Raw genomic sequence first — 20,263 nt, 5'->3', positions numbered from 1 at the left:
GTGGCAGCAGGGACAGGGAGGCTGGTCAGAATTCAGGGAAGGATGAGTGCAGCCAAACACAGAGTGGTCTATGAAGAGTGCAAGCCCGGCAATGGCCCAAAGCATACAGCCAAGACTACGCTGGAGTGGCTTTGGGACACGTTTTTGACTGTCCTTGAGTGGCCCAGCCTTAAACCCAGTAGAATGTCTGTGGAGAGATCTACAGATGTCGGTTCACAGACGCTTCCCATTCAATCCGACGGCACTTGAGACGATCTGCCAGGAAGAATGGGACTCACCCAAGAAGACTCAAAGCTGTAATTGCTGCCAAACGGGCTTCTACAAAGTACTGAATAAAGAGTCTGAATACTTCAGTTTTTGATTCTGAACACATTTTTGCATTGTCATTATGAGTTATTGAGTGTAATTGAGTGTAAATTGATGGGCAATTTTATCCATTTGACATTAAATTTGCATTATTATCAGTTAAGTCATATGATGAAAAGAACTGATTTATTTAGCGAGTGTCATGCGGCTCCTACTGTAAGTCTTCCACTATTTTCAGTGAGAAGTCCTATTATTAGAATGATGGGAAGATTGGGGGAAACCCCAGCTACCCTCCCCCATAAGTCTCATTGAGTGTTTGTGATCTCTCACAGGACAGAATGACTGCATTTCTTTATTACACATTATATTTAGGTCTTACTTTCATTCCAAACACTTTCAAATCCAAACACTCACTACAACCGGTTGTCCACAGTTGCACAATGTGGATGTTGCAGCACCAACATTAGTTATGCAGATCCTAATAAGATGATTGTGAAGGGAGAGTTTCTCAAAGCACTTCATGGATGGTGCTGCAACAAAGGAGACATCATTGGTTTGACTGATTAAAACAAATTGTTGGTTCAAATCAGTGAGCGTATGGTAGTTTCACGCATTTTTGTCTTTATGAAGCCTAACCAACATCATTACTGGAATCACAGTTCACTTTTGAAGGACACATCTGTCACAGCCCATATATAAGTATACAAGTAACCATTAGAGACAGATGGAGAATTGCCATGTACTGACCACAAAGCATGGCTTTCCTTTTAGACATTCAAATCTGTGCACGTGGATTGACAAACATGGAAGGCCAATGGACGTTCCTTTTCTGTCAATATTTCCTCATTTGCAACAGTCAGCAGGAAGGCTGGACACACGAAGACATCAAAAAATGTATCATGCAATCAAAGAAAGAAGACAACTTAGACAAACCCAAGGCAATCCCTACATTTTGAAAGTCAGTTTATTAGAAGGTAGAGTATAGCATCGTACCACTAGTCTTCCAAGCTCTACGTGTCTCCTGAGCTCCACCATTCCTTTTGCTGATGCTGCAAACGTTCCTCTTTGTGAAATGAAAGCAGCTAACAGTGGTATGTTATGAATGAGGCATTACTTTGCTCACTGGATCAAATGACTGTAACAAGGGAACAAGGGGGTTGGGCTCATATGGGGGCCCAGAAAGGGGGTGGGGCTGAAAAGTAGGAGGGATATCACTCTCATAGCCCAAGGGTCCCCTGCTGCACCTGGCAACCCAGCAGGGCATTACCAGCCTGGACACACTGAGACACACTGCCTCCTGTAACACACACAACACACTGTCCTCAGTAACACAATCACACACAACACACTATCCTCAGTAACACACACAGCACACTGTCCTCAGTAACACACACAACACAATGTCCGCAGTAACACAATCACACACAACACACTATCCTCAGTAACACACACAATACACTGTCCTCAGTAACACAATCACATACAACACACTATCCTCAGTAACACACACACACTGTCCTCAGTAACACACACAACACACTGTCCTCAGTAACACAATCACACACAACACACTATCCTCAGTAACACACACAACACACTATCCTCAGTAACACACACACACTGTCCTCAGTAACACACACAACACACTGTCCTCAGTAACACAATCACACACAACACACTATCCTCAGTAACACAATCACACACAACAGACTGTCCTCAGTAACACAATCACACAAACACACACACACACACACACACACACACACACACACACACACATTCCTCACTAACACACACAATCACATACACTGCCCTCAGTAACACACTAAATCACACACACTGCCCTCAGTAACACAAAATCACACACACACACACACACCCCCTTCCCCGCTAACACATGACACTCAGTGTGTATCTCACCCTTCTGTGCTCGGATCCAAGAAACAGCCTTCATCGCAACCAGCTGCCACTCATCCTCATCTTCCAGCCTGAAGCCATGAAGCCACAACAGTGCCAGAACTGTGGCCCAAACACCACTGTCTACCTGCTCAGAGAGAGTGAGAGAGAGGGAGAGATGGAGGGGGAGAGAGAGACGAAGAGGATGAGGGAGGGAGAGTGAGAAAGAGGGAGATTGGGGGGGAGGAGAGCGAGTGAGAGTCATTTTGATCAATAGGTCAATTTGAGCAGGACAGGCCTTATGTCAGTCAGGCATCTGCCAGTGAGTGAGAATGCCCACCTGGGAGGGTTTCTGCTTTGCCACCTCCTCCTCAGTCTTTCCAAACACCTCGGCCAGTTCCGCTACCAGATCCCAGGATCCACTGGCCTTCTGCAGGGAGATCAACTGGAGCAGAACATCCTTCGGTGGCTGGGGGGGCTCCGGCACTTCCATGTCCTCTGAAGGCCCCCAGGCAGAATGAGAGGTAAAGCTCTCAGGTTCAAACTCACTGTCATCACAGCTAATGCTGAGCGACTCATAATCTGATTTAAAAAAAAGGAGACCAAACACAATCCCATGAAGGTGTAACCCACCAAGGCAGTGGAGTGCCATGTTTTCATACTACAGAACAATGCTCACCACCGTGTAAAACACACCTAACAGCAGGATACATACCATCACACTCCACAGCACTGCGAGCTGCAACAACATTAAGATAAATTATGCAATTAACTGAAGTAATTCATTTCCAAAAAGCAAAAGAAAAGCAAATGCAAACAAATACTGCAATTCACTGAAAGAAGTTGGCACAGGCCTGTTTGAGTGGCTATCATACACATCAATAAAACGTTTGTGGGAGAGAAACAGCATCATCGCTGGTGATGTTGTGTGGGTGACCGTGATACAGAGACAAGTGAAAGGCGGTAACAGACAGGTGGCCGAAGATTTCACTGTATACAGGTGCATCTCAAAAAATGTGAATATCGTGGAAAAGTAAATTTTTTTCTGTAATTTAAGTCATAAAGTGAAACTTTCATATATTCTCGATTCATTACACATGAAGTTAAATATTTCAAGCATTTGATGATTAGGGCTTGCAGCTCATGAAAATTAAAAATCCAGTATCTGAAAATATTAGAATATTACATAAGACCAATCAAAAAAAGGATTTATAATACAGAAATGGCGACCAGGCGGCATGGATGGTGCAGTGGTTAGCACTGCCGCCTCACAGCAAGGAGATCCAGGGTTCAAAACCCACGTTGGCCAGGGCCTCTCTGTGAGGAGTTTGCATGTTCTCCCCGTGTTTGTGTGGGTTTCCTCCCACAGTCCAAAGACATGCAGGTTAGGCTGATTGGAGAGTCTAAATTGCCCATAGGTATGAGTGTGTGAGTGAATGGTGTGTGTACGCCCTGCGATGGACTGTGATATCCATTTTCAGGATAAGCGGGTTAGGATAATGAATGAATGAAATGTCGACCTTCTGAAAGTATGTTAATTTACGCACTCAGTACTTTAGTCAGTTTCAGTTTTTGAATTAAATTACGGGGAAAAAATGAACTTTTCCACGATATTCATATTTTTTGAGATGCACCTGTATTATAAATGGTATTCTTCCAAAATTGAAAAACAGTCAATGAAGAAAATATATTATGAATGAATGAATTATACGGAATGCTGTATACTGACAGAACCTATAGGATGACGCCAGTTCAACACAAAGTAAAGGGGAGCTTCCCCTCAGGAAAGGGCTGTGTGAGTGGCCCTCTCTGCTATGTCATGCTATACTTTGGACAGGTTTCTAGCCAGTTCTGTTGCAGGTACAGGAACTTGCCGGGAGGAGAAAGTTGCCGTTTCAGTAATTTCCCTGGCTAAACAGAAACACATGCACGCACGCGCACACATACAACCTATTACTGAAGCTGAACTCATTCGTGGAATGCGTACCCATCATGAGATTCATTGGTGGAGATGGACATGAAGCCATGCAGGCCATTGGTTGAAGGGAATAGGCTGCCATTCTAGCGGAACCCAGCATACACATCATTGGTGAACCCATCATCGCTTCTGTATGGAAAAAAAAACACATGCTAAACACGGTTTTACTAATTCCTCAGGCTGAACAGACAAGCACATGCATGCACACACACAATAATAATTATGCCAAAGAGTAGGCTTATGTCACAAAAGGGAACTTGGAATCATACAGCTAATATCATTCCAGAAGATTCTGACATCGTGAAAAAAAAAATTGCTCTGGACGTCCTGTCATAAAATATCATATTTGATCCTCCAGTGAAATTGTACATTCTGTTTTCGTATAGATATGTTTACCTCGCAGAAGGACGTGTGCTCCCGCATTTTTATGCTGGTACTGTTTCCAAGTGAAAAAACACTGCTTTCTCCATAGTCATTACACCAAGTCTTACAAAGCAAAAGAGGAATAATCCACTTTCTGTGGTGTGCTCATCTTATTGCAGGTTTGATTAATGCTTTTGATTGGCCCAGAGGGATATATTGTGTGCTGAAGGATAAATTTGAGTCGCAGAAAGCAGGTCATTCGTTACTGTTAGTCAGGTTTTGACAAAACAGACCACAGTCAATCCAATACGACTGCAGTCACTCTCGTTAACCAAACACCATCTAAATTAAACTCAGTACACAACTGTCCAATAACTGTCCAGCTAGCTGACAGGTACATTAAAAAGTGTACAACTGCGACAAATTGAATATTATTCACAGACAAAGGAACGCACACACACACCTCCATATGTGGGCACATGTCGGCGCACCAGTGACCCTTTTACGGGCTCTGAGCTCCCAGCATGCACTGCAACAAAAGCAGTGAGGACACTGCTCACTCCTGATTGGACACTCAGCTCAATCACTCTCTTCCTCAAACGCTCCACCTCCTCTTTGCTCCGCCCCTCCTGCTCATCCTGCTCTGCTGTTCTCAGCTCTGTCTCCAGGGTGCGGATGAGGGTTCGAGCCCCCAGCCTGTGGATGGTTAGCCTACAAACAGATTTGAGGAAAGGGCATTTACATACTGGCCACATGTGGCATCCACATTGCACTCATCATCCTCACCATCATCACCATCACCACATCATTATCATCATCATCACCATAATCCTCACCATCATCATCATCATCATCATCACCATCACCATCATCAACCTCATCATCATCATTATCCTCACTATCATCATCATCATCACCATCATCATCATCCTCACTATCATCATCACCACCATCATCCTCCTCACCATTATCATCATCATCACAATCATCATCATCATCCTCACCATCATCATCCTCACCATCATCATTATCCTCACTATCATCACCATCACCATCATCATTACCACCATCATCATCATCCTCACCATCATCATCAATTTAAAATTTGTTCTTTTCTTTTTTTTCCAAAATGGGAGGTGAGCCACTGCTCGGGGTGTGTTAGTCAAGAGTGAGCAGCTCATTGCTATTTTGGTGTAGCGTATTGTTATTTTCCAGTCAGACAGGCCCGCATTTCACCCTTTGACCACCCACCTGCTCAACCCAGGACGAAGGCACAAGTTGTAGACAATGTGTGCATGACCAGCCTACTCAAAGCATTTTCCCTGGATTGTATGCTGTTCACAAGCAGGAAGACAGCATTGGCTACATTATATCTCTTGTTCATTGTTTTCTTCTTCTTCAGAAATGGGTGACATGGCTCAGGCAGTAAGAGCAGTCGTCTAGCAGTCGGAGGGTTACCGGTTCGATCCCCCGCCCATGCTGTGTCGAAGTGTCCCTGAGCAAGACACCAAACCCCCAAATGTTCCTGACGAGCTGGTCGGCGCCTTGCATGGCAGCCAATCGCCGTGAGTGTGTGTATGAATGGGTGAATGAGAAGCATCAATTGTACAGCGCTTTGGATAAAGGCGCTATATAAATGCCAACCATTTACCATTCTTTTCATTTATTTCCGGTATCCATTTTGTTTTTTAATTGTTTGTGGCTATTCTAATTTTAGATTGCGATCCCTGAGGTACTGTATTTTGGTCTTTTCCTTACACCCTGTAATGAGAAGGATGGCATAACGCAACTTGAATAATCTTTTCAGTAGTGTGACAGTAGTGTAACATAGCTACAGTAGGGCCGACTGACAAAAATTATATATAGACTACAATTTCCCTCTTGGCATGAAATATGTAATATCAATATACATGTAAATACATACTGGATGTTTTAAACAAGCAGCGATCATTATACCAACCATTGCGTAGCCTACTGGCTACTACAAACATTATTGAGCAGTCTTGCTGTTTAGAGAACTAAATTGCACTGTGTATCCAAAAAATACAACTCTTTGTGTTAAGGGTGAAAGTAAGTGAAAAGAAGCAGACAATGGCTTCTCTTTCTGTGTCCTTTGTCCAGAATATCAGTGATGGTTTATATTTATGTACATCAGCTTTCTGTATATGCAATTGTGTGTGTGTGTGTGTATGTATGTGTTTTCATGAGCGTGTGTCTCGGTATGCATGTTTGTGCGTTTGTGTGTATACTTGTTTTTGTGTGTGTGACTGTGTGCAAGTTTTCATGTGTGATTGTTTGAGTATGCATGTCTGTGTGTGTGTGTGAGCATGCACTTGCTTGCGTTACCCAGTATTCTCTCCAGGCTTAATGCTGAAGCTGAGCTGGTTCTGTACAGACTGCTCCCCCAGATGGTACTGCACACTGACAGAGCCCTCTGCAGCCTCTGCAAACTGACAAGAGGAGGAGTGAGAGTGGTCTAGTGCAAGCTGGGCTTAACTGGCTCTCTGGTGGAGCTGTGCACTTACCAAAGCTGTCCGGCATTTCTTCACTATAACTAACAGTAACTATGCCCTCGGCAGGCCCTTGCGAGGGTTTAGGACAGGGTCTTCTGTGAAGCATCTTGTGACAATTGTGAGAAATATAAATGCATTTGGATCTGAATTTATTTGTGAGAAAAAGATGGGTATGCTACTAGAGCAGGAGGATTGAGGAGGCAGTAACCCCAGTATCTGATACATCTAGCGATTACAGACTTAGTCACAACAGGGCTGGCGGACCATAAAATATATTTCAAATGACAAATTCATAGTCAATTTATTTCATGGAGGAAAAGCAAAATATATTTTTTATCTTTCTGATTTATCTTTCAAGCTCTGTGGAGGTTTTCTAAAAATGATTTGCTGATATCAAAACGTTAGATATTGTAACTATGTATAGAATTTCTTCCCTCACCTGCCCTGTGAGCTCAGCGTACAGCAGTGACCTCTGACCCTGGAACAGCACATTAATCGGGGGAGACAGGGGGGTGACAGACACGCCCTGTGGAACATTCCACTTCACAGCGATGTCCTTCACTGCGGGCTGAAGAGCGAAGCGAAGAGACTGCATCACCTGTGAGCGGAGGGAGAGAGCGAGGGAACGAGGGAGTGGGATACAGAAGGATTGCAGCACATTTCATGATTGGTGCCAGAAAAACCACAATATACAACAGTGGTATGCAGAAGGGCATCTCTGAACAAACAATGGGTCAAACCTCTGTACAGCAGCAGAAGACCTAAAGAAACCCCCTAATTTCTCGCTCACTGAGTGTAGTCCGCTCTGTACTTGCTGTGGATATTCATGATGGAAATTGTTGAAGTATCATAAACAAAACTCCTCTTACCAACCCGAACCTCCCAATTAAGGAGGTGCAGAGGACAGAAGAAAAATTGACAGAAGAAAAAATGCCAGAGCTGAATATCTGGTTAGCAGAATATCTGCGTTTGATCCAGTCTGAATATTCAGCATCAAGATCTAAGAACTGGAGAGACCTTCCGCTTAACGGTTCCATTGATTCCTATGGGCACTGTTCAATGACAGAAGAAGTGGCCTGTAGCATAGTGGTTAAGGTAAATGACTGGGACACGCAAGGTCAGTGGTTCTAATCCCGGTGTAGCCCCCTCTCCGATCTTCCACTTCACGCTCACAACTACTGTCTGTTTTGGCTCCACGGTGTTGGACCGAACTCCACGTTGAGGTCAGAACTGTAGAATCTCTTCCCATCTTCAAGCGCAAACTGAAGACGCACCTCTTCAAGCAGCACCTCTCCCTGTCCCTCCCTGTGAACCTTAATTGTTGTCTTTCTGTGACTTACTTTCTGTGTATCAGGATGTTTTAGTTTGGCTAGGTAAGCAGTGTTTGGCCAGTTAAGGGGTTTGTTCATACATTTGCGTGTTGCGGTTTGAAGGAAAAATAAAAAATAAAAATACAAAATAATTCAATTAAAATAAATCAAATATGCCATTATCTTTGTTGTGCAGGTAGCAGTTGAAATTGTACTTCCCTCTAGGGTCTTTCAGCGCACTTATCCCTGGTTATGAGTATGCACTTTGTTGTACATCTCTCTGGAAAAGAGCGTCTGCCAAATGCCATTAATGTAATGTAATGAAATGTAATGCAAGAACAATTGGAGAGCGCCCCTTATCTCCCCCCCTACACAATCCCCCTCTCACTTTGGGCTGTAGTCTGTCCGTTCCGGTGATGAACTGGGCGTGGCCAGATCCCTCCTTGGCCATGCCCTTGATCAGAGCAGTGCTGGCTCCCTCTCCTATCCCAAACGAGAAACACCTGAGAGGAAATGACATCACAATCAGATCAGCCAGCCCCTGTGGCATGGCTAGCAGCACCAGGACAGGGCAGGGTAAGACAGAGCCAATATATATTAAAAAAAAGGAAGAAGTAAATCTTGATTAGTAACTTGGATTTGACTTGGCAGACCAACTTCAGGTGTAACTGCCACACCTGTGAGAGTAAAAAATCATGTAAATGTTTATGAGTAAGTTAAAGGCATACATGCAGGATTTTCACCTTGAAAATAAAACAAACATGCTCAGTCATTACTATGATACATTGGCAACTATGTCTGTCTTCACTTCTGACCAAGTGCTGAGTGCTTGTTTACTTGCGTTTGGTATTCTAAAGACTGTGAATACCGTTCCTGGGTGTGGCCCTTTTTTCTTTATACAATACACTGAACTCATCCGCTCTACGCTCCAACAGACGTAGGAGAATGGATTGGTTAGTACAGTGGTGAGCTGGGTTTGGGAGAGATAGCTTTGTTGGTTCATTCAATCACCACTAATGTTTAGCTAAAGTTAGCTACCCTGTAACTTTCCTGCATATGGTGTTTGCTCACGGATATGTCAGTCGAGCATTTTGGCATACTTTTGGCAAGGCGGGATTGAGAATGAGAGTGTAGATGTTTTTGTGGAGGAAAGCAAGGAATTAAGTGTGCCTTTAAATACCCTGCTGGAAAATCCAGCTATGCCAGGTTGACCAGCTTGAAAATTTAGCTGGTCAAGGTGTTCTTAAACTCATCTAGATAGGGATGAGCTTGTCAACAAGCTAAACCATGTTGAACTGGTCAACCAGCTACCAGTAGTTTCAAAAGCTAACGTAATCCGTTTTTTCAGCAGGGTATGGCCTAATGTTGGAATTGCATAGACATTTAAACTTGTATTTGACTTAGCAGGCCAACTGCAGGTGTAACTGCCACACCTGTGAGAGAGGGTATTTCTCTTCACCAGATCCAGAACCTCCTTTGTGTTCCACACTTCTCCGTCGGTGAAGATGAAAAGCTGGGATAAGGACACAGAGTCACACGGCCATCAACAGAGCTGCACTATGCTTTGCTAAGGTGAAGGAGTAGGGTTTCACTCCCAGGTCAAAAATTGTTCATATTTAAAACATCAACAATGCAATCCTGGAGATTACTTATAACCTCCTAAAAGCATCAAAACAAAAAACAATCCTTCTAATACCTTTTGGATGTGAAAATTCTATCTGACCTCATGTACTGCGGGCCAGCATCGTTCTGTATAAACAAATGTTTACAGGTTGCTTACTTCCTGGGTTTCTGCTTATTTGGAATGCTCCTCCTTGCTAATCCTGTCTCAGAGTATCCTCGACTGTAACAGTATATTACAGTATATAAATAAATACAGATTAATAAGACCATAACATTTAAAAACCCCCACAAATGTATCCTGAACAGAATAAACAATATACATGAATACCTATTACTTGTGAGATCATTCAAGTATTGTCTCCCACTGCACTCGTCATCTTAGACTTAACATGTTCTTATCCATATTACTATTCTTATTATAAGTTACATAAAATCCGTTCTGTCTTGTCAAACGGGGCCGCCTGTAGCGTAGAGGTTAAGGTGCATGACTGGGACCCACAAGGTCGGTGGTTCGATCCCCGGTGTAGCCACAATAAGATCCGCAAGGCCGTTGGGCCCTTGAGCAAGGCCCTTAACCCTGCATTGCTCCAGGGGAGGATTGTCTCCTGCTTCGTCTAATCAACTGTATGTCGCTCTGGATAAGAGCGTCTGCCAAATGCCATTAATTTAATTAATGTAATCTCACAGATCCAGACAGGATTTCAACAAGAAACATTCCAAAAAGGGAGGTGAACAAGTAGAATGAGGTGGTTGTCCTTGAGACATGCACACGCTTGCACAGTCCCTGTTAGAGGGTATAAAGGATAATTATAAATAATGCCTTTTTTAGTACGGGGTAAACTCTACCTGGATCTACTCTACACTAACTGGATCTTGTGTGACATGGTAAATGGTTGGTTGGCATTCATATAGCGTCTTTATCCAAAGCGCTGTACAATTGAACTTCTCACTCACCCATTCATACATGCACTCACACACCAACGGTAATTGGTTGCCATGCAAGGTACCAACCAGCTCGTCAGGAGCATTTAGGGTTAGGTGTCTTGCTCAGGGATACTACGACAAACCCGGGGTGGGAATTGAACCAGCAACCCTCCAACTGCCAGACCACTGCTCTACAAGTTTTCCTGACTGAATTGCCTCTTTATTACAAGATAAGAGCGGATTTTTCCTTCCCATCCCAGCATACTTAAACCTATTTTCACAGTAACACGATAAAAAATATTACACAAATCATTGCTAAAAATCCAAATGTTCTCTTCTTTATGCATAGGTCTTTCATCCATTTGCATTTTGGAGCTAAGGCCCCAAACTTGTAATTCCACAGCCAACCACACAGCACATAAAGCTTCCTGGACATGAATGTAGGCGGGGGCGCCGTTTAGTTCACTAAAGGAGCAGGGAAAGGACAGTGCAGTAGCCAGCAGGCAAACTGTAGCACACGCAAGGCCCCGGTGATCAGCCAGACGAAGCCAAGGCCACCCGTCCCGGCGGAGCAGTGCTGAGGGAAACCCCCGTCCTGTCTGAAAGCCAAGCGTGGCCCTTGTCGAAGAAGCATACGGAGTCAACTGTTTACAGTTCTACCTTCAAGGCACCTGTACTCCTATCGGCTGGGAAAGCGAGTCGTGGTGTTTGTGCATGAGAATGCAGCCACAGACCACTCCGTCAAATCACTTTTAGTGAAGTCAGGTGTGTTCAGGCGATGGAAGGGGCGGGTTTACCTGTCTGGGGTGCCCCGGAAGGCAGGGCTGACTGTAGATGTGCTTCAGGGGCGAGAGGATCTCAGTGCCCCCCAGGTCTGCCTGCATCACCCCAACTTTCTCAAGGGCCTGGTCCATTGTCTCCTGGCTGTACTCCACACTCTTCCTGCCAGACAGACACACGACAGGACCATGGTCACTATGTGTCCTATTACCAACTATCGATGTGAGATTAAAAAGGCAGTTCACCTAAAAATAGAAAAATGTAAGTATGTTTTAATTTACCCTGAGTACTATCTATCCGTTCAGATAGATGTGACGAATTCTCTCTAACTTTTTGCGATGCAGTTGGCCGTGATATAATGGACCTCTATGTATATCTAAAATATAATGCCACAAACTTTGACAGAGATCAAACATGCACATTTTAATCCAGGACTATTGCACGCAAAAGGTGATCCACGGAAGCACAACAGTATTCCGGCGCAATGTTCATGTCTTCTTCATAGTCTGGCCTTGCAAGCTATAGGAGTTCCTATATTGTCTTGCCAGTTTTGCTCATTAAAATTCATAGCTGACTAACACATACACTTGACACTTAGCCCCAGACTACAGTTGGGCTTCAGCTGATACATTTTTGCTTGCAATAGAAGAGATAGTTCTGGATTAAAATGTGCATTTTTGAGCTCTGTTGATGGTTGCAAGTCGCAATGGCATTATACTTGGAATGAGAAGTTGCAGTGTTTTGTATGTAAATTGTCAGCAGTTTCATTACCAAAAAAAAGTGCCATAGACATCCATTATATCACAGCAAACTGTGTATTAAAAACTTTTGTCACATCAAATGTCGAAATATCCCCTTCAAGGTTTAATTTTTGGGTGTACTGCCCCTTTAAAGTGACTCTGGCAAAAGAGAGAAGCTACAATCATTGGCTATTTTAATCAATCTTTTCAAAACAAGACAACTGGCTGAAACTAGTGAGTCACTGATGAAATGGTGAAATATGACAGCTCTACCCATATTTGCTTTCAGGAAACCTAATTCTATGATCACCATATGTCTCCATGTCAATGTACTAGCCAGAATGAGAAACCCACAGAAGATGTCTAAACCAGTGAAAGTTCAACAAGCACAGTCTGAAAAACGCATCAGAGCCAACAACAGGCTATATGCATGCCCAGCAAGGCATGTCTAATCTAATAAAAAACTCAGACAGAAGCACACAAAGCATTTCTGAGCCAATGAGAGTGCTTAGAGCACACCTAAACCAATAATGAGAATCAGGGATTGCATCACTCACGGGAAGAAAGAATCATGAGTGGAGCCAAAGCCGTAGATGTTGAAGAAGCAGCCAATGGGGAGGCTCTTCAGCAGCAGCAGCAGCGTGTCCTGCAGAGCCAATGAGAGACCGTCTCTACACACGCTCAAGTCCTGCTGGCCTGCCTGTGAGATTCCTATCATACGCCATTTTCATACTCTCATCCAGTGCTAAGCAGTACCCTATACTGCTGAAACCCAGCTGATGGCATTACAAAGCCAAGCCAGGGTTGCAAAAGAACTGACCATTACTGATCATTTTATTCTGATGAAATTAACTCCACAGAAATTGAGGAACTATTAGGTGGTGGGTTCAGCTGGCACAAGGGAGAAATGCAATTCTGAATTAACTGACCCTTGCACTGTGAATTCGCAATTGTGCCCCCGGACCGCTGTGCATATTACAGTCCATACTACCGGACCGATCAACCAGGAATAGAAACTCCCCGCAGGAGGCCAGCGATGATGTCACTGCTGCCGGGAACTCTGGGTAAAGGCTTAGCATGACGACAGGGTCAGCCATCAAAGAGCCTGAGAGAGAAAGAGAGAGGTAATGGGTAAGGCTGGGAAATATACCACAACAATAATGATCAAATGCAATAACTGTCACTGTCACCAGGTCACTTGGTGGTGCATTGCACTTCTTTTGGTCTTTTTTGTGTTAGTTTACCTGATAGTGGTAGTAAACATCTGAACGTTACACATTAAATGCTTCCAGGGAAAAACCATCACCACTGGGATCTATCGGGTGTTGAGAAGACAGCCAATCAGCAGCAAGGCCGTCCATCTTCCATCTAACCATCTGATGCGTTTTTGTCCATCACATGGTAGCAGTAAGGCCTTACTGCTGATTGGCTGTCTTCTCAATACCCGATAGATCCCAGTGGTGATGGAAGCATTTCAAGCGGCTGGAAGTTATTTATATTTTAATTAGATACGTTTCTACTGCATCAGGCATGATTAAAGAAAAAATACAAGGTTCATGGTAGCCATGAACATTACAGCATACAGTCCCGGTCAAAAGTTTTGTCGCATGAGTGGACAAATGTGACAATTGCTAATTACCCAACTTAATTAGCTAATACAGTTAGGAAACAACCCAAATTAATCATAAGTGTCTAAAGCTTATTTAGATACTAGCAAAACAAAAATTTCATAGATGCTTATAAGGTTTATTGCTTGATAATGATGAACAAGCCAGTTTCTACCTGGACAAAAGTCTTGTCGCAAATCAAATTATAATCAACACATTTTATCTTTCTCAAAAAGTAAATAAAATACCAAATTAAAAATCAGTCTGGTATTTCATCATGGACTATAAGTTAAGAAATTAATATCTTGTATGGGTTCCTTTGGCCTGCAGAACAGTTGCCATCCGGTTTGGCAGAGAGTCGTAGAGCTTGTTGATGAAGTCGTCAGGGATGGCATGGAAGGCCACCTTGCAGGCATCCCAAAGCTCCTCCAAGTTCTTTGGCTTGGTCCTCCAAGCTTCCTCCTTCATTCTTCCCCAGATATGCTCAATAATATTCATATCTGGAGACTGTGCTGGCCATCCCTGAAGGACCTTGATCTTCTTCCCCCTGAGAAACTTCATAGTGGAACCTGAAGTATGGCAAGGAGCGCCATCCTGTTGAAATATCTGACCCCTCTTGTAGTTGGGAATGTACTGGGAGGCAAGAATCTGTTGATATTTGGCACTGTCAATGTTACCATCCACCTTACAGATCTCCCTGGCACGTCCGTATTGGATGTAACCCCAAACCATAATCTTTCCACCTCCAAAGTTGACTGTCTTCTGGGTGAACCGTGGGTCCAGATGGGCCCCAGAGGGTCGTTGACAATATTGGTGGTGCTTGGGGTGGAGCTCAACTGACGATTCATCTGAAAAATCTATTTTTCGCCACTTTTCTGCTGTCCAACCTTCCGTCAGGCTGTGGGCCTTGGCGTACGCAACACGGTTTCTTAGCTGTCTCTTGTTTTGTTTAGGTTTCTGGGCAGCAATAAGAACGTGGAGACCATTGCGAGCAATAAGGCGGTTGACATGGGGCTGGCTTTTGACAGTCGGACCAGCAAGCTGTCGTCTCGAGCAGTTGTCTTGCGCGGTCTGCCCGACCTGGGTCTTTCATGGACGTCACCAGTCTCTTGGTAGCGCTTGCGAATCCTCTCCACCTGCCGTTTAGACACATTGAAGATGTCTGCAACTTCAGCAGGAGACTTGGACTTGAGATTCTTGATGATCAGCACTTTGGTTTCTGGTTTGATCTTGGGCATGTTGACAGAAGCAATGTTGAGCATGAACTTGATGGCTTAAAGTGTTGACTAATCAAGCCCCTTGTTTGTTTCTTCCTTATTCACTGTGGCCTAGAAATTGGAGTTGGCCATTGCGACAAGACTTTTGTCCAGCCAAAACTGGCCTGTTGATCATTATCAAGCTGTAACATTTAGTAACAATTTTGAAATGTCATTTTGCTAGCTTCTAATAAACTTAAGACACTTATGATTAATTTGAGTTGTTTCCTAACTTTATTAGCTAATTAAGAGTTGGATAATTAGCAATTGTCACTTTTGTCCACTCATGCGACAAAACTTTTGGCTGGGACTGTACAATAATATATAATTGCAATATATCGCCCAGCCGTAGTGATCAGGAGAGAGAAGGAGAGGATGTCGGTGAACTATCTGTGATCATGACACTTCACCCCCAAGTATTTTGGCCAATGGGTTAGGCTCACCAGACTTGGTATTGGGCTGTCCCATCTCCACAATGGCAGTGGGCTGATGGGCACCACTGTAGTATGCCAACAGTTCTACATCACGGTCAAACGTGTGACCTGGGGACAGATTCACCTGCAGGCCGTAAAAAGGCCAGTGTTAACATTTTACTGCACACATAGACACAAATTTAGCGTAAGAACACACACACACACACACACACGCATACCGTGGCCTGTGTCTTCTCAGTGTTCAGATACTTCAGGGGTTCAAGGGGACAGTTGGACTCCACCTTGGAGATGGGACTTGGAGAGGACAATTGAACGCTGAGTGACAGAGTATAGGGCACTGAACGAGCAGAAGTTACCTGGGGTACACTTCCACTGTCTGAAGGAGAGATGGAGGGAAAGAGAGATATTACAAGAGATTATAGACAGATGAAAGATACAGGGTAAATGGGCAGAAGAGCTCTCCCCAGAGTCACTGCAAGGTCAACTAAAGCTACATACTTACTAACATACCTAGCTACTGAGTTTACACACTCCAACTTCTCATTTGTTCATCCAGCAAGAGTTAATTAATGTTAACTAAACTTAACAAAACTTGAGTGAATAAAGTTACGTGCCCTTTACAGACTAGATCTAAACCTGAAACCAATGCAGCTTCTTCCCCATAATGTCACACTACCCTCTTAGCGATAGAGATCTACACCACCTCGCATCTTAGAAGAACACAATGTTGGAGGACGGTGCAGAGACGGAGCATGGTGTGGTTACCCTGGGGGGCATAGCGGGGGTTGAGGACAGCGGGCAGACAGAACCTCAGCGCCTCGTCGGCTTGCACCGCCAGCTCGGTCACGTAGGACAGGGTCACAGATGCCTTCTCTCCCGGGGGCAAGCTCCCCACGCTCAGCTGAAAGACATCCGGACTCTCCTCGCTCTCCTCCAGCAGGAAGGCCTGCTGCCCCGAACTTATCGCATCATCATACTGCTCCTTAGCCTGGGTATGATGTCATCATGGTGGGACACAAAGACAATCGATAACAAAGACCGTGAAACAACCACTCCCCCATTACTCCATTGTTCCCGACAGTTCCCACCAACCCCCCCAACCCCTGGTTTGCAATGAAATTTTGACAGATCCTAAATCTGGGGACCCTATCCTCCACTCCTCTCTCACCTTCTGTTTCTCCTGCAGCTCTGCCACCACCTCGGTCTCCCCGATCTTGGCACTGAAGTGGCAGAGGGCTGTTTCTCCCTCCAGAGGAAATACAAAGATGGCCTCTAGAGGGTGCTCCTCTTTGTTCTCATACTGTAACGTGGAGCTGACTGAGGCCACATGACCCCGCACCTGCACCACCACCTCCACCTGTTTAAGAGGCACTGAGAGAGAGAAAGAGAGCGAGAGACAGAGAGAGGGAGAGAGAGACAGAGAGAAAGAAAGATGTTTATGATGCTTCCTCTCTGTAACCAAACGTTAAAAAATGTTCCCTAAACCATTTGAACATGAACCTTGATGCAGAACAATGTACACTTTTACACTGCACATTAATGAGCAAGAAGAGGTTGACATTAATAACACATCGAGAAGGTATTTTTCCTGTTTGCATCCCTCCATACCAGGCTCATTCTTTCCTGTGAGTAGTCCGCAGCAGTTCTCCATCTTTGGTCACTGAGAAAAGAGAACTCATTTTGGTGAACTAAGCCACAACAACTCGCCCAACCAGCATTGATTTTTTTTTTTTTTTTTTTCATGGGTACATTGGCAGTTGGGCATGAATGAAGGCTTAGTTTTCACTTGGCAAAGGATGTTAGCAGTTTTTCTTCAGCCTTCCCCTACACTGGAATGTATGTGCCTGGAGACTGTACCGGTGGAATCATGTAATATACACTCACTTTTAGGAACATTTCTACTTTATTGCACCTACTTATTCAGTGCAATGCATACAATCATGTAGATACAGGTCAGGAGCTTCAGTTAATGTCCGTATTGACCATCAGAATGGGGAAAAAATGTGATCTAAGTGACTTAGACTGTGGAATGATTGTTGGCAGCAGAGACAGTGGACGCAGTCCCTCAGAAACCTGATCTCCTGGGATTTTCACGTGCAATAGTCTCTAGAGTTTGCAAAGAATGGTGCAAAAAAACCAAACAAATCCAGTGAACGCCTTGTTAATGACAGAGGTTACATTACATATTACATTCATGGCATTTGGCAGATGCCCTTATCCAGAGCGACATACAGTTGATTAGACTAAGCAGGAGGCAATCTCCTGGAGCAATGCAGGGTTAAGGGCCTTGCTCAAGGACCAAATGGCTGTATGGATCTTATTGTGGCTGCACCGGGGATCGAACTACTGACCTTGCATGTCCCAGTCATGTACCTTAACCACTACGCTACAGGCCGCCCCAATAGACATTAGAGGAGAATGGCCAGACTGGTCAAAGCTGACAAGAAGGTGACAGTAATGCAAATAACCACACATTACAACAGTGGTATGCAGAAGAGCATCTCTGAACACACAACGCATCATAACTATAAGTGGACAGGCTACAGCAGTAGAAGTCTAAAAGAAAAGTCTTATAAATACCTAATAAAGTGCTCGGTGAGCGTATATGCAGTAGAATACAATGTGGTGGGAACATGGGAAAAACTCAATCAGACCAATCTGGGTTTGTATTCAGCATGTTCCATCTTGCCAGGACAAACATGGCTTAGCAAAAAAAAAAAATTATAGGTCCCGCAAGCCACATCAGTTTAATCATTCAAATGAATTTTCAATTTTCCAAACATTAAATATCTTACTTCACAGCTTTACATCCAAATGTGAGCAATTTTTTACACATGTGTAGTAACCCCCCAAATAGACCAAAAAGTGGAATTATTTTAGAGGCAAAGGAAACTCGTGTAGTTTTGCCAGGCGCTTCTGGAACAGGGTTAATTAATGTTTTCTTGTTTACCTGACTCCAAACTGCTCCTCTGTTCTAAGATTTCAATATAAGGAACTTCAAATGTCCACCAATAGTGTGGCTCTATACAATTGCTTTCTATCTGTGTAGAAGCGGACGTGCCTCTGGCCTGTATAGCCTACAGTGATACAATTATGTATCTTGTGACGGCACTAGTGTATAGGCGAGTGACTACGGGGTGCAGATATCCGATGTTATCGATGTCTGTTGGGACTCTGGTTCGAGTCAATAAGGATGCAGGTTAAACAATGTGTAAAGATATATTATGAATGGCTATCTATGTTACCCTCTATATACCCAGGGTTTACAGGAAAACAACAAATGATCAAATAAAGAGTTACAAGACAGCAGTAACAACAATGGTCCTGCTGATGTTATCTCTGTATGTCTAACAAACCTGGTTAACCTTTGTAGCACAGCTGGATGCTGACTCACAGGTAACTTGCATTACCTGCGGCTTTATTCAGCAACCAGTGTAGTACACCACCAATGACACCAAACTGCCACATTAGCTATCTAAAGACACCAAACACTGTATGTGGAAACCCCATCATGTATACAGTACTATTTCAACTTGAAACAGTTCTGGGAGCATTCCACTAAGGTGGCAGAATTCCGCCGAAGCAGCACAAGGAGATATGCAGATTTTCAAGCTTTCTTTTAGGACAGAAAACATTTTAGCAGCAAAATTAACTTAACACCTAGAGACAGCCCTACTATAGCTTAATAAAATATATAACTTGCAGCTTGTACATAATCATGTATACAATTGTTCAAAACACTCTATGCAGTTCATAAGAAGCTACAAATAGACAATTACAAGAAAATCTGAGACTATGAGGCGTGAGGTATTTCTAAAATTGGCTGTTTTCACGAGGAATGACTCAGCAGTTCCATGTGAATTCACTCATTTTAGGTAGATAAAGAGCGCAAGGGATATAATATTACGCGGCCATTTTATCCTTTATCTACTCGTAAAATAGTAAAATAGTACGCGAAGCGTAAAATAACTATTCTACGCGAGTAGTAAAAGAACCCTCCTTTGTAAAGTAAACAACTGATTCAGAATACTGTCTTATTCGGCATAATGGCAACAATCAGCATATTGTGTGCATGCATCGCCTACTGCATTCTACGCAGGATGATTTAACCACGCCGACAAGTCTAACTGCCTGATGTGTCACGTATAGCAATTCGTCTGTTAGAAATTCAGTTGGGTAAACAAAGTGATTTATTTTGTTGCGGTAGTATCAATAAATATCGTCTGAATTAAGTTAACTTTTAGGGTGGACGAAGTGATGTTTTGGAGTCCTATGAAAACATTGTGTGACAGTCTGTCGCACCAAGTAAAATTAGCTTCCTATTGGTTTTCGCACCAAGCTCAATTGCTGAACGACCAATACAGCTGGTCATACAGTTGGATGCTCATATTTCAAGTTAGTGTGTCTTTACAGGAGAAAATGAAACCAAAATTACCTTGGACTTCGAGCGACTTCTGATTTAAAAAAATGTATCTCAATATTACGTTACAGACTACCTGTCATTTTATACTGCCAAAAGGCGATGGGCGTGGC

General features: G+C 43.6%; 1 protein-coding gene across 2 annotated transcripts; it reads right to left on the bottom strand.

Moving 5' to 3' along the window:
- Positions 1 to 1,252: 1,252 nt before the first annotated feature.
- On the bottom strand, positions 1,253 to 20,263 carry LOC133107741 (von Willebrand factor A domain-containing protein 5A-like). 2 transcript variants are annotated; one of them, XM_061216880.1, is made up of 19 exons: positions 20,166 to 20,263; positions 17,339 to 17,390; positions 16,899 to 17,101; positions 16,496 to 16,718; positions 15,949 to 16,106; positions 15,740 to 15,854; positions 13,363 to 13,538; positions 12,991 to 13,079; positions 11,711 to 11,855; positions 9,800 to 9,879; positions 8,755 to 8,869; positions 7,496 to 7,654; positions 6,890 to 6,993; positions 5,007 to 5,254; positions 4,190 to 4,309; positions 2,918 to 2,941; positions 2,543 to 2,784; positions 2,227 to 2,350; positions 1,253 to 1,603 (listed from the first exon to the last, which is right to left on the bottom strand). In XM_061216880.1, the coding sequence occupies exons 2-19, from the start codon at positions 17,379 to 17,381 to the stop codon at positions 1,524 to 1,526; spliced, it is 2,448 nt and encodes an 815-aa protein (XP_061072864.1). In that variant the 5' UTR covers positions 17,382 to 17,390; positions 20,166 to 20,263; the 3' UTR covers positions 1,253 to 1,523. The 2 variants fall into 2 exon arrangements, with proteins under 2 accessions (XP_061072864.1, XP_061072865.1); XM_061216881.1 differs by having other exon boundaries at positions 2,543 to 2,700.

The sequence above is a fragment of the Conger conger genome, chromosome 13, assembly GCF_963514075.1.
Source record: "Conger conger chromosome 13, fConCon1.1, whole genome shotgun sequence".
NCBI lineage: Eukaryota > Metazoa > Chordata > Actinopteri > Anguilliformes > Congridae > Conger > Conger conger.
Note: the sequence above shows the minus strand (reverse complement) of the source record. Positions and strands in the feature narration are given on the sequence as shown.

Coding starts and splice junctions, on each gene's coding strand:
- LOC133107741 (XM_061216880.1), bottom strand. CDS start 17,381: ATGGAGAACTGCTGCGGACTACTCACAGGAAAGAATGAGCCTG. Junction 7,655..8,754: donor CGGACAGACTACAGCCCAAA/GTGAGAGGGGGA, acceptor CTCCGCTCACAG/GTGATGCAGTCTCTTCGCTT. Junction 5,255..6,889: donor AAGCCTGGAGAGAATACTGG/GTAACGCAAGCA, acceptor ATCTGTTTGTAG/GCTAACCATCCACAGGCTGG.